Source organism: Anomalospiza imberbis, chromosome 3, assembly GCF_031753505.1.
Source record: "Anomalospiza imberbis isolate Cuckoo-Finch-1a 21T00152 chromosome 3, ASM3175350v1, whole genome shotgun sequence".
Classification (NCBI taxonomy): Eukaryota; Metazoa; Chordata; class Aves; order Passeriformes; family Viduidae; genus Anomalospiza; species Anomalospiza imberbis.
Window position 1 is genome coordinate 93,097,261 of NC_089683.1, and position 15,397 is coordinate 93,112,657.

The 15,397-nt window shown below is 35.5% G+C and overlaps 1 protein-coding gene across 8 annotated transcripts in view; it reads right to left on the minus strand.

Annotated features, from left to right (window-relative positions):
- SYT14 (synaptotagmin 14) overlaps positions 1 to 15,397 on the minus strand; it is an 88,205-nt gene that overhangs the window by 16,837 nt on the left and 55,971 nt on the right. For all 8 annotated transcript variants that reach the window (XM_068185796.1, XM_068185794.1, XM_068185792.1 and 5 more), the window contains 2 exons: positions 13,433 to 13,701; positions 11,229 to 11,678 (listed from right to left, as the gene is read on the minus strand). In XM_068185796.1, the coding sequence (XP_068041897.1) occupies positions 11,229 to 11,678; positions 13,433 to 13,701 (719 nt within the window). The remainder of the gene's footprint in view (positions 1 to 11,228; positions 11,679 to 13,432; positions 13,702 to 15,397) is intronic.

Here is a 15,397-nt window from a genome sequence, read left to right on the forward strand (position 1 = left end):
GGACTAAAACAATACTTTGCTTTTTAGTTATGAACTGGAAAATCCTAATACAAGAGAAAGTGAAATGTTAAGAAGGAAAATGAAGCAGATATGAAGACAGAATGTTGTTACTGGGTAAAAAAAATTAAACAACATTAACCAAAATATATTTTCTCTGGCTATAACAAGGAAGAAAACAGAGGATTTAGGGAAAAGTATGTAAAAGACCTGAGGCAAAGGGGAGAGCAAGATTGTATTTTGTCAGTTTTCTTTTATGAGAAAACAAAAATTTTGTAAGGAAGAGAAGAAACCAGAATCAGGACTCGCAAGAGACAGCTGAGATAAACTGGGCTCAGATCAACAACTAAAGAAAGACTTTCCATTGCAGGACAAAGTTAAAAGCAGAGATACTGAGTATTATTAGATGTCTTATTGTTCACATTGTGAAAATCCAGTCATTGTTTTAGGAAGATATTCTATGATAGTGACATCTGTGGGTAAGTAACCTGACTTTGGTGCTAAGTCATATGCTGCACTAGAAGTGGAAATAACAGCTTTATTAAAGTTTCTGTTTAGAGGGTTTTAGAGGTTTTTTTTCTGTTTACACAAGTCAGAATTCTAGAAGAGCACTAACAAACTCATCAAGGAAAAAAAAAACAGACAAGAAGTTATGCTTTTACCTGCTCAAAATATAACCTTCAAAATCAAGTGCCAAATTGTAAAATATTAACACTGAAATTGCTCATTGGTACAACATGAATATAGATGGAGCTCCAATGACAACATTACAGTGCAACCAGATGCTTTTCACCTCCATGCAGGTCTGCATTCAATCTGGCTGTAAACCTATCTGTAACTCACTTTGGTATGGCTGTTTCCCTGTGGGAAACTTAAGATTCAGACCGAAAGTTACTATTTGTTTGAAATTATGTCTATGTAAGTTTATTTTTATAAAGCTTCCCTCTCGTCCTCTATAAACACTGTGTGTAATTTAACAAGCAAGGAGAGAAGGACTAAGGTTCCATAAGAGCAAAGGCTTTTCAAGGCCAGTGAAGAACCAGAAGAGCCTACTGAGAACTGTCACAAAAACTTGTATGTGAATTTTTAAGAACTTAGGTGAACAGTCAAAGTGTTACTGATCTGCCCACAGTGCAAGAAACTGTCTCTTGAGGTTGTCTCCAGGATATCAATACTAAATCCTGAAGCCTTTTTGTCAATTTAGCCATGAATACTTTCTTAACAGTGAGCACAGCAAAAAAAATGGTGAAGTCTATTACAAATATTTGGTTCATATATTTGTCTTACTGCAGTATATAAAAAATGTTCAGCTTTTGAATTGTCTAGCACAAAGCTGTGTGCAAAGGACCTAAACCTCTCCCTTTTACAACACAGGATAGTACTTTGTAATAAAGTTAGTCTGATTTTATTTGATCAACACTTACAAGAATCACTGTTTTCCACTGGATTGTAAAAGTAGTCTGTGTCATATTCTACAAAAGCTTAATTACTAATTCTCCAAACTATTGTCCTTGATGATTTCTTGCACATATTATCTGGGCAAGAGACATTACTTCTTAATAAATATATAATAAAAAACATTCCCATTAAGCAGGCTTTGTATTTATTATGTTCCCATTGTACAAAAGTTGGCAATCAAAAAAAGAACACTCTTTTTTCCCCCCTCACACCAATGGACATGAACACATAGAATGCATGGTGTCAGACTTCAGCCCCTGAGAAGCATTTTCAATAGTGTTTTTCTCTCCCCTCTTACAACCTAGAGAATCATCTATTTGCATCCATGGTAATATATGTAAAATGTATTTATTTGTCTTCCTTCCTCACAATTCCATGGAAACACAGTATTTGTTACTTACATATTCATTTCCTACTGTTATTTTTCTATACCCTGAAGTTCTGCTTATAAATTCTGCTCTTAAGCCAACTGGAATTAATGACAGGGAATAATGTGGCCATGCTCTCAAGGCTGTTGAAAGTTCATTTTCCTCAATGCACAGGTTACAGTTATATCTCTGTAGGCTTACAAAACAAGAACATCTGATTCTTTTGGCTTTTCAAAAAAAAAAAATACACAGAAGAGATGAAACCTTGCTGACAATCCTTCAGCAACAAAAATCTGATTCACAGCATGTTACTTGTCAAAATGTCTCTCTCCAATTTTAAATGTTAATGTTATACCACTAATCTCTTAAAGAACTTTTTTGCACGTTACTTTTTCTACTTCTAGAGCAATACAGCTGAGAGGTTAGGGAAGAAAATGTGAATCCTAGTAGGCAAAGGGGGGCCCCCAATCCAGGTCTCCAAGAGTTTTTAGATGAAAGCATCCATCTCTCTCAATCATCACCCTAGGGTTGAACCCTGAAGCTCCCATTCCCTTCTGAGCTTGCTGAGGTGAGGAGAGCACCCAAGCCCCACAAGGGCTCCAGACCAGCTCTCAAAAGGAGAAAACCAAACTTAGGGGCTCCACATCCTTCATTAGCGGCTTCAGCACCACATAGTTTACACGTTTCAAAGCTAAAATGCTGTTGAAAAAATATCGGGATCATTCTGGGGAAAGAGAACTTAAACCACCTGATGAACTCAGCCCTGAAAATAGAGGAATGTAAAATAATTAGGAATCTCAAAGTTCAAAGCCAGCAGTCCTGTACTGTAAAATTAAGAGAACACACAGTTATCAGTATTTTGCTTTAAATTTATAACCTGAACTTGCAAACATTGAAACATATAGCTTTTAAGCATCTCACAAAGATTAAAGTTTAGGAAAGTATCATTATCTATGACAGGTAATTATTTGGGTTTTTGCTTAATAGCTTCCTTGAAGCATGCTCCAATTAAATATAATGTGCATTTTTATTCATGTACTTAACACTTTACAGCATTACTAAGTCAACTTAAATCACAAACATGAAACTAAATAGTCTAATAATCTTTCCATTATGCAACTTGATCTTAGGGAAAAAAACACATTTATTTTGGGCAAAATGGCATGCTTTAAATATTACCAGGACTTCCTAGTCAAAAATTCCAATTTTAGAAATTAAATCCACTCAAAATCAATGGTATTCACATCAAATACTGATTGTTTTGATTATTAAATACTATTAATGTAGTTGAAAATCAGATTATCTGAAATTATAATATTCCCATTTCTCATCAAAAGCTTCTTCTCTACCCCATTTTTTTACTCTCAAGAGAGAAAAACTTCTAGATGGAGAATTCTAAAAACTACATCGTTTTCACACAGATGGAACACTGAAAAACTGAGATCAAATTGAAATTCTTTGATTCACTATATTCAAAGGACTAAAACCTTAAAAATACTATACATAGCTTTAATTTACCATAGACACTACAAAAGACTTCCTAGGATACATTATGATAATACAGAAATTTTCATTTCAAAATAATTTAAAATTATTAGTTTAAAAAAATTAAAATATTTGTGGGATTTCTAGTAAGAATACTGTATTGATAAAGAAAGGCTTGGTTTCAAATTTAATATACTATAATTTAACAATCATATTAAAATAACAAAATTAAATTTACATATTCTTAATAATGGCAAATCAACATAACTTTTCTGAAAGGTTTTGAACAAGTTCGAGAGATTTCTGTGTTGTTTTTCCTTTCTCATGACAATTTGCTGCTAGTACTTTGTGCCTAAATTTTTTTAAATTATCAGGTCTGCAGAACAAAACATTAATTTTCTACTGAAAGGGAAACATTTTAAGTTTTCTGTAACATCTATTAGTCTATACTGAAATAACACCCTTGACAGATAACAAAAGGTCACCTGGTTGTTCCACATACATAATGGGCTTGAAATTTGCAGAGCAAACCCAAGCAGCAGTTGGAGGAGGCAACTGGAAATGAACCTACAATGCAATTTACAGCATTTGCAAAAGTACTGTTTTTACACTGCAGAAGTCTAGCAGCTTTTTATACAGCCATGGACCGGGGAGGAAAAAAGGCAAGAAGCCTTTTATTACCAAATTCTGTTTTCTGTGATCAGACAGGTACATAAAGAAACATTCAAGCACTAAAAGCTGTTAGATATTTGTGTTAGCAATTTAGGTAAGAACATCTGGCACAAAATGCAGACATTTTACCTGCATTCCTGATGAAGCTACGCTAACAGCTCCCACCCAGACCCACTCACACATACCCCTCTCTTTACTCCCTGTCAAATATGTAAGGGCACGGAGACATTGGTGTAGGACAGCTTCAAACACCACAGATTTCTTTAAATGACAATGCTCTGTCCAGCTGGATTGTGTCTATGCTTATTGGGGAGATCAATGGCAAATAATTTTATTTTTCTCTTGATTACATCCTTTCAGTCTGGGAAAAGAGAATGATTCAGCGGTCAAACAGTAAGCACAATTTATGAGTAGTCAATCTATGAATTAGTATTTGATTGCATAAACATATATGCAATTATTTTTCACAATGAACAAACCCATATAATTATCTGTACATTTAGAATGTATTATCAGGTAAACTCTTTGTGATTAACAAAGGGTAAATTGCCCTTTTGATTTGCTCAGGTCATGTTTAATCTCATGATCAGAGGACCACCAAGTGTTTCCAGTCAGAAGGGATCTGCTTCAGTTCTTAGAGCTATCCTACAAAAAAAAAAAAAAAAAAAAAAAAAAAAAAAAAAAAAAAAAGGGAAAAGAGGGAAAAGATAAACTGGATTCTCCTGGGGCCAGCTGACAACTGATTAAGCCCAGCAGAAAGACAGGAGCTGTGAAAGATTCATCTCAAGGTCAAATGATATAAAAGGCAAACCTGACAAGAGGCTGACACACTACGACTAAAAGGACCCCTTGCTAAAGGCACCCTATGAACAGAAATGCTTATCTGATACTAAATACAGGCTGCTTGAATATACAAAAGAAGTGATTACCTGAAGATCCTCAAGTCTGAAATGAAGAATGATAATGAAGACGATTTATGTTATACTGTAAAGCCCACCAGATTAATATGAAGAATCAGCCAGTAAATAAATCAAAAACTAATTGAAAAGTTCCACAACCACATGCATTATGAATTTGCAGATTAGGTGACTTCATCTGTTTATGCAAAATCTTCTGATTAGGACTTCCCTCAATGGAAATAAATCTAAAGAAAGTGGTGCACATGATTTTGCTGAAGGGTGCTCAAAACTGCAAATAGAACCAAATCTGTGTTTTGACCTTTCCTAGCTTTCTTGAATGACTAACAAATGTGAGAAGATATTTGTGTGTACATATATATATGCAAACAAGGAAAGTCAAAATCATAAGAAAAGAAAATATTTGGGAAATTCAGCATCTCTAAGGGAACCAGAAATTTCACTTGGGTTGATAAGTTAAAGAATGGACCTCCACTGAAAGAGTTCCATGAGAAAGGTTTAAGCAGCAGCTCATAGTCTTCAAGAGTAGAAATTTCATACAAGGGACAACCTTGATAATCTTTACTTTTAGCTTCTAAACTTTCACTTCTGGGAAATGTACAGTATAATTATTTTCCTTACCGCTCTTAGGAATCACAATCCAGGTTGGGAGACCATATTTTTGTGACAGAGAATGACAGAATCTCACCGTTACGTTACTTTTTTTAGCTTTATGTATTGATAAGTTTTCTCTATTTTATTTTTTAAAAAATGATCAAAATGAGACATAGAAACCTAGACAATATGATTACCACTGATGGACTGGCTTTTCTGACTAAGAGTATTGCTCAAGAGGATTATTTTGAGTTAATCTAGAGCAGTCATTCACAGCCTGTCATTTGACTGGAGGCACTGTAGAGGCTGAAAAGCATCACTGTACACTCAAAATAGTAAACACCACATCTGAAACACAGCTCCCATTATTTGCAAATATCAAAGATTGTAGGGACCAAATTGAGTAAGCAACTTCTTTGAAGCAACTCATTAACTGAAGGCAAAGCATGCCTGTTTTTAAATTGCTATTTTACTCTGTGTGACCAAGTGATGAATTTGACGTCTAGATGAAATTCTTTACATTGCTGACTTCAAAAAATTCTCCCAATATCCTGCATTCAGGGTTATGGCAATGGATCTGGCTGCCCATGCAGGAACTTGCTTCCCATCTGTGTATCGGCAAGGGAGTTGAAAGTCAATTTTTTTTACCCCCAGCCACACCACCGAGAAGACAATGACTGCTGCTTGCTGGTGCTGCCATGCAATGTTACACAAGCAGCCAAACACAGGGGGAAGGCTTTGTTTGCCAAGTACTGCCAAGTTCTCCTGCAGCCTCACTAACATTGTCACTATCTTCCAATCACCTAATAACTTTCTTCAAACTTATGGCAGGAGTCATCTTTCTTATTGTATCAAAGGATCGATTCTGATTTTCTGTGTATTACTACCACTAACTCAGATGAATTGAGTAAGTTATTCCTGAGATAAAATGTCACCAGAGGACACAAGGAAAAACGACGCACCACAGCTTTGGTCACCATGAAGAGACTAATTTATTTTTTCCGACTCCAATCGTTTATAGTTCTCAAAAGGTGCCAGTGGATTGGAAGGTGAACGTGCCACCTCTCCAACGACACTGGACAAACTACCAGTCTATCAAATTTCTCCGCCTCTATGAAAGAATGCAAAACAATAGGTTGTTTACAGAAAGTTGCGTGAGAAAGTTCTCTACAAGAATGTAAATTCAGAAGGCTTTAGAAAATCCTAAGAAATCAGGGCGACAATAAAATGTGCTCAGGGTTTAAACATAATTGTCCCTCACTTTGATGGACATAATTTATACAAGCTAACCAAGAGCATTTATATATTATCACATAGGAAGTCTTCATTTTAGGTAGAATTCAAGTTAAGATACTAAGAACAAAATATTTTGTCTTTTTGTTTCTTCCCTAGACAAGTCTTAGTCCTTTTCCTTATTAGCAGCCTAAAGTATCACACTGGTATCTAATAAAGCTCTGTTTATACCTATGAATTTTAGTATTTAGCCTTCCAAATACAATCCTGGATAGATCATGCCACAAGAACACAGCAGTACAATCACTAGTAGTGATTTCTGGTTTGCACAAAACCTGACAGCTTTATGGACCCAAAAAAGAAGTGCCATTCTGAAAGCCTTTATCCCTGCAAAGCTTATGCGCTGATAAACATTACAAAGAATACTGAAGATATGCCACACATAAAGGCCAACATGAAATAAAGGCCTTAAGCACAGTGCATAAACCAGTGCACACTAAATGATTAACCACTGTCCTCATAGTGGAGAGTGCATGTGTGTGTGTGCAAGAATGAGCATTTTTATACACTCCATGCATAATTGCCATCACTCAAAAAAACTAATTAAAATAATTATCCAGACACTCTGGATCTTTATAGTAAAGATGTTCAAAATAATATTTTAAACACCAGTGACTGTTTTCACTGTTGGTTCTTTCTTATGGGGATCACGATGGGAGTTCAAGATGTTAGAAATGGGGAATGCTACAGAAAGAAAAAAAAAATTGAATTCTTCCCAGTAAACACCTTGTAATTTGATGATACATAATGAATGATTACTAGATTTGCTTAGCAGCAAGAGGTATGTTTCAGTCACCCAAACAGTACTTCCCAAATCAATCACAAAATAAAAACCATGATTGATTGTTGTTATTCTACACCAAAAAGCCACCTATGGGATGGTGAAAGGGATTACCCCTGTTTCTTTGATCTTTTCCAAACAGATTTCACCAAATAAACTGCTTATATGTTTTTATAATCGCATCATACTAGAGGCTGTTTTTCACTGTCAGGAAAATTTCACTGGGTGAGAATGAAGAGTAACTAAAAACAGGTCCACAGGGATTTCCTGAAGAGGAATAAACAGCTATTCTAGACTCCAAGATGGGTGAAGAAAAATTTGTCTTCTGCTGTACTAATGGGAAAATTTCTCTGAAAGCATTGACAAATATCTTCCTACACAAACTACACTCTGACAAAACCACAATGTACAACCCCGCTATTAAACATTTGATGCGATGGATAATTTCGATTCAATCTTAAAGGGACACAGTCTCAGAAAACAGTGACAACTGCATTCTGCCCAACTCTCATTGGTTTCACTGCTTCGTCCTCATTTTCCCTGAACTTGGGAGAAAACGTGTGATAAATAAGGGGGCTGAGGAGGAATTCCCTGTTACGTGGGAGAACTGCAGCAACACAGGGCTGTTAAAGACAAATGGCAACAGGACTGGGGATAATTGCTGCTAATGCAAGACATTACACACAATGTGGGAAGGAGAGAAACGGGGTGAAATCTTGGGTGAAAATGATATTTTGTGAATGTATTTGTAAATTTGAAGCCATGTGTAGCTTTGAAACCTACTTGAGGAACATACTAGTATCATGTCCTCACCACGACACGCACTTGTTCACATTTTAACAATAATCAGAGACTGCAGGCCCCACTCACATCAACATGTCACTATGCTTGAAAGGCTCTGAACTTCTGATCTATCTTTAGTCAGATTCCCTTGTGTACAGCTTTAAGGTATCACTGAAAAAATACTGAACTTCTCAGGATACAAACTGTTCTTATACAATCATAGAGCATATGATTAGCTAATAAAATACATTAATATAATATCAGGCACAGACAGAAGGAAATAAAATACATTTCTGCAGAAGAGATTAGCATAGATATTTCAATGGATTAGGAAGTTTCAGTGACAGAAGGTATATTTAATATATAAAATCCATATAATGGGAAGCAGTTGAAAAAATAGGACACCTGTCATGTGTCCAAGAAATATCTTCATAAAAAAGCTGTCATATACAAACACTTCTCAGCAACAAAACCCTCTGCAAACCCTCAGCAACAAAACCCTCTGCAATTTCCCTCTGAAAAAGGCAAATTTAATTCTGAATGTAGAATGTGCCTCAACAAGGATCTGATAATTACTAATATCCTTGAGCAACTGGATATCTCCAAATTCACACAGCACTTACCTTTTCCTGTAAAATAACTCCTCCCTGACATTTATGATTAGTTGTACATAAAGACTGTTGGTTTATTCTAGCAAAAGGACAGTTAAAAAGGAATAAAATCAGTGTGTATAAATATACCCAGAGGCAAACACCTGAGAAGGGTAGGAACTAATTAAGCTCAAGGCCAATGCTGGCAGAAGAAAAAATGGTAATTTGGCCATGAAGAAATTCAGGTTGCAAACAAAACAACCTGATGTTTTCAGATGAAAATTCACAATTTTGTGATCAAGATGACTTGGCTGTTTTGAGTAACCAGGGCTTGAGCTCAAGAGTCCAAGGATGTCACTCGCTTACAGTCAGACATCCTAAAATCACAATGAATTTTAACACTCTTGCAAAACAAATAGATGTTAAATCCTGCAATAAATCTGCTCACTGAAAAAATATTATATTGGCTATAAATTATAAGATAAAAATACCTATAAACTCAGAAATTAATGAATTCCCAAAGGTTTAAAAACTGATTTGAGTAGTTCCAGAAGACTAAGGATCCTCATTCAAGCTATCATGACTCTGAAGGATCCTTTCCAGCAACCGGTAGAGCTGCTTGAATCCTGTCACAACAATAAACTCTGAAAGATCCCTTCACTTTCTACTAATATTTCTTATTCTTGTTCCAACCCCCAAAAACGGAGGAGCGAAAAATGCTGACACACCACACCTTATCATAATAGAAAATAAGGAATAACTTTATCATCTTTTATGCCTCATGGAACTTGGTTTTATTCTGCCTATCACAAAACCTCAAGAAAATAATACTGAAGAATAACCAGTGCACATATAGGATACATCAATCAATCACAAACCTGGCCCATTCACTGCCCTTTTTCACCGAATTTAGTAAATTTTATACACAAACCTATGGAAAACACACAAATTAAGCAAGTACCTTTAGAATATTCAATTTGGGTCATGGGGTGCTTTTTTCCATGCTGCGAAACTAGCAAACTTTTCACTAAGAAAGTTTGTTCTAGAGAGGTGAACTATTTCATCCTTAGATTAGATTGATTTGTGCTTCTTAAGGAACTAAGAGGAATCTGCTTTATTGTCAGTTGATCATCCACCAGATCCATTATTTAACCTCAGCTTTTACTAACAAGTGTATTTTCAGTCATTAAATAAAACAGCCTTTTACTTTGAGTCTTTGGCAATACTCATGTTCACCAGAAATGCCATTTGGACTGATCCAAACTTTTTTTCAAAATGCATAACAAATTAATTGTTTTGCTTCACCTAAAAAAAATTATTTTCCTTTCTTTCCCTTCTCCCTCTCTTTTTCTTTTATTGATTGTTAAAAGAAAAAACAAACAAAAAATACATACAATGACCAAATATGTATGTCCTTGATAATCATAATTTTTTCTCCCCAAAATATATCTGTAACATAGCACACATGCAACTCTTAAGCAAGGAACACTCAAGCACTCCTAGTCTAGGATGCCCAGACCACAACATGACAAATATTCTCTTTCTGGACAAAAGCATACTGAAATTCTTAAACAACAAAAAAGATGGTGATCACTGCCAGTTTAGTGATCTTCTGTGTTTATTGATAATGATACCTATGTTTATCCTTAATTACTGTTGCTTTGCTTTATTAGAAATATTATTTGGGGAACAAAAATAATTTTGTTCATCAGATAGGTAGGGGTTTTTTTCAGGAAAAATCCTTTTCAGTTTCAACTACTTTTCACTTCAGACTGAACCAGAAATCAATTATTTCCAAGGTTCTAATATGAAGTTATTAAAAATTGCTTTATACTTTCAAAATTCCTCTTTCTTATCTTTCTTTCAAGGAAAATACCTATTTTCAACTAAGACTTAATTGCAACAGATGGAGGACATTTGCTAGTATAGCTTCTTTTTTTTTTCCACTCTGGTGTGTTCTTCTTTTTCAATTGCAGTGCTGCAGGTGGTAAAGATAATGCTATTACACACATATCCATATTTATATGCAAGGAAACATACATTCACCACTATATCACCATTACTGGACTGGAAATTTCTAAGTAATTAAAAGGAAAAATACAGCCAGCTTTTGCAGGTGGAAAGTTACTTACAGAAGCTCTAAGGAAATTTTAATGGTGCTAATGTAGTGCTATGATAGTTCAAATAACTGAGTGGATGTGATGACTCTATAAATACACACACTATTCTTATTCAGAATTCAGGACACTGTACCTCACTGCATTCTTATTCTGCCTCATTTAATACTTACAGGCAGACTGTAAGAAGGTTCCAGTATCACTGGCACTGACATCTTCCCTTGAAGATTCAATTTTGTCAAGTAAAAAATCTTTTCTCCCACAATCCTCTCCTTTTTCATGCGCCGTACGCTGTACAGTCGAAAGCGAACTGCATAATTCCCAATCATCTCAGACTCGACGTGATTAAATTTGAATGTCTCTGTGAAGACAGGGCACGGTCCCCGCTGGATGCTGGTTTTTGCTCTCTGCTTCTTTATAGGGAGAAGAACTAGGTGTACTTGCCACGAGCTTCCACCTGCCCTGCTGTATGTTGGAATGTCTGTGACAGCTGTCACTGTCACCAAAAGCTTCTGTTCCTGTGAGTCATAGTCAAAAGTCACATCCAGTGTGCCATATTTAGCTACTGGCTCAGGATCAAAAGGTTTAGGAAGCTGTGAAGATGATCCTCGAGCTGACATATCCTGAAGAAGAAGAGAAAAAAAAAGCCATTTATTTATTTATTGCATTCTATTATTAAATCTAGCATGGAAATTATGGTTTACTCCAGACAATATGAAGGCACTATGATCTTTTTGTTCATTTCCTAAATAAGGTTATTAAGTACTGAAAGCTGGCTGGCAGTCAACATGAAATCAAGACTTTACCTGGCCAATACCACCAAAAGCCAGGAGCCAATCAGTCTGAGCTCAGATTGAATTAAACTGTAAAGATCTCTTCTTCTGTGCCTCACATGTTAAAATGCATATACATTTGTTACAAGATAAAACCACCCATTTCACATATTTTACACATGTATTTTAAAGTTCACCTATTGCATTGCTTGAAGAGACAGCTAATGATTGAGAGCTCAGTGAGATGCCAGAACAAATACAGGAATGATAAACCTACTTGCACATATAGCCCCTGTTGCAGCCTGCAAGAGCTATAGGAATATACCAAAAATTATCATAGAAACATAGACTCACAGCAAATTTTGGGTTGGAAGGGGTCTTAAGGATTTTTTAGCTCCAACCCCTCTGCTAAGGCCAAGGATGTCGCTATCATGGTTTTATTCATGTAATTGTACTGGAACTGTAGAAGATGCATCTGTTTTGAACTCATCTTCTGAACTCTCTGTAAACCATATCAGTCCTAAAATTGTATTTTAAACTTAAAATTCAGATGGTTTATTATCACTTCAAATTTTGAATAAAATACTAATCCCCTATAAAGTTACAACAGCCAATTTTATAGGGATACTGAAACAGAAAATATTTACAAGTACAGGTCAACCCACTGCTCATACAATAAATCATTCCAAGTATGTAAAACAAAGGTATTTCAAGTGTGTTTTCAAATTATCAAAGATAAGCTTGTTTACATGAACAAACAGATGCCAGGACAAAGCCTTCTAGGCTAAGAAATGTTCTTATTTCAACCTGGCTGCCACATAGCTGTGGGAATGCATTCTCTAAAAGCTTCACTCCTGAAGTGTGTGCGCACCCCAGGTACACATCATCAACTTACCAACAGGGCTGCTTAGACAGAAACATCAGGCCTGAGCTCTAACACACACTTCCGGTAAGTGTGTGTAACACTTAAAACTTCCGGTAGCAACAAAAGACAAATTTGTACCAAAAGAGCTTCTTCTGCACATGGCATCACTAATTAGACTTACCCATAGATGTCAGTGCAGTAACTGGTTGTTAAAGGCATTTCAATAAAATATGTGTCAAAAAAGTTGGTTACTTCACAGTAAAAAATACATATATATCATTACAATTTATAGCACAAAAATAGTAACATTAACTGGCCCAAATCACTATACAGCATCAGCAATTGAAAAAAAAAAACTTTTGTATTTTTTTTTTTTTTTCATAAAACTTATTTTACATTATGGAGTGTTCAGCATTAACTTTTATTTGGGTTGTCTGAAAAATCATGTGGAAGAATTTTCACTACAGTCCTTACAGTGTGACAAAATTTTCTGACTGGTTTAAAATGGTTTAAAAACTAATTCACTCTTACTGGGAGCTGGTTTGAAAGCTAAGGTGCCATAAAGATAACTACAGCAATCTGAACAATCTGAAATCCTACTGTCATATTTTCTGACAAAATACTTTTTTTTTTTTTTTAATGAAATGAGCTGTAGTATTAGTGCCCGTACAACTGTGTGTGTGTGTTTTAATCTTTAGATTTAAAAAGTTCTTCATCACCCTCAACTATTTTTATTTACCTCTGGACTCAGAACTGCTGTGCTATCACTTGGAACATCCTCTTCGTATCCTTTGTTATGAAAGCTTTCTATTTCGTGTCCCGTGCTTCCCTCACTTGGGCACTTATATGAACATCTTGGGCTGTTGCTACACTGGGAATATTCACATTTGCTGTCTCCAACTTCGGAAGGCGTACAGGAAAGATGAGGAGAGCCGCTGTCATCCTGGTACGGAGGCGGCTGCAGTTCATCCAGCGGAGGTGTTCTTCTCATCCTCTGAATGCAGTTCGCTGAGAATAAGTGAAAATGTTTTGCTTACTTTCTGATTATTCACTGTTCAAATAGTTCTGTGGAAAATGTAAATCTAAATGTCTGGACAGAGAATGTAAAAATCTATGTATGTCTTTTCTTTTAACTTTACATTTCAAATCAGATGAAAAATACTACTGAAAAACATTTGTTAAAAATGAGTGATCTCTCAGATGAAAGAAATTTAGATAAAAGAAATTTTTAAGTGTATAGTCAGAATAGATTGTGCAAACCACATGTAAATAAATATAGCACGGATATGACATGACAAAAATTCAAGGCTTGAATTTCAGGGATGCTTACCTTGCAAAAACCTTTGGATATCTTAATTCAGATTCTGTGCAGATGGAATGTAGGTCAATTATGGAAACAAAATGCACTCCCTAAAGCCATGATATCAAGCTGATTACCTCCCATGCAGTTGCCCACCAGGGAGACACTAAATTAAACTCTGAAGACAAATAAGGTACCAAAAAAGACAACCTTTCACACAAGTGAACTCTGCTCACCAGTGAATTTAAAAAGTGAAGCAGTGTCTCAGATTCCTTATTACTTGTTAAGAGCAGCTAAAGGGTACGTATCCAGTGTCTGGAAGTTACACACTACCTCTAGTCACTAAAGACAGTGGAAAAAGGATCATGAGCAATCTTAGGCTGGGGATGAACACTTGCTGCTGACCATCTTTGCTTTTCACACTAGATAGATAGATAGATAGATAGATACAAATGTGGTTATATATCTCAGAAATTAAACCTGATGCATGGCTAACAGAAAGTCAATTAAAAATAATTACATTTAAATTTTTTATCTCATATTTTACTCTGCAGCGTTACACAGTTGAATAGAATTGGGAAAAGACAGCAAGGTGTGCAGCAGCTGAAATGAAAGGAATATCAAGGACAGGTAAAGAACTGTCTCATATTTCATTTACATTTTCTGTAGAGGTTTCAATGAAGATTTCAATGCCCCTGACATAAAGAATTACTTTATACATAAAATTTCAAAGTAAAAATGTTTTCTGGTGTCAAACATACCATTTCACTCACAGAAAAACCCACCAAACAAGCAAGTTAAAGAAAGTATTAACTGGGGAATGCAGCGCTCCTCTATTTCAACAGCTCCTAAAAGAACCATAGCAAACAAGTAATTAAAACACTCCTACAAGATGAAACCACTGTCAGGAACCCTCTCGTCTCTGATAAACCCATCAGAGCCAGCCTGCCATTCAAAGTGATTCCAAAATACTGTTCCAGCACTTCTGCAAAAGGTTTTCTGCTGTTAGTGAGCCAGTGCGACTAACTCTTGAAAATCCAATCCCCCAGGGCTGGAAAACAAAACAGCAGAGAATCCTATACTTGAATTGTAGTAATCTGTCTAGCAGATAAACATAAAACCTAACCTATGAATATTAGACAACTCATGCCCATGAAACTAGATCATTTTAGAATCTAAACTGATATTTTAATCATAATAGAATAAAGATGTGTATAATTTGACTATCTATACCATGAAAACTGGATTTCCTTGTCATAATCTGTATAATTAAATATTCTAGAAAATTCAGAAAAATAGCATTTCTTCTCATTGTTGCCAAAAGGCAACAAACAGCATTAAATGAGATAGTAACCACCTGGCAGCCCTGAGTTTCTTTCTGTTCACTTGTCATCAAATCTGATA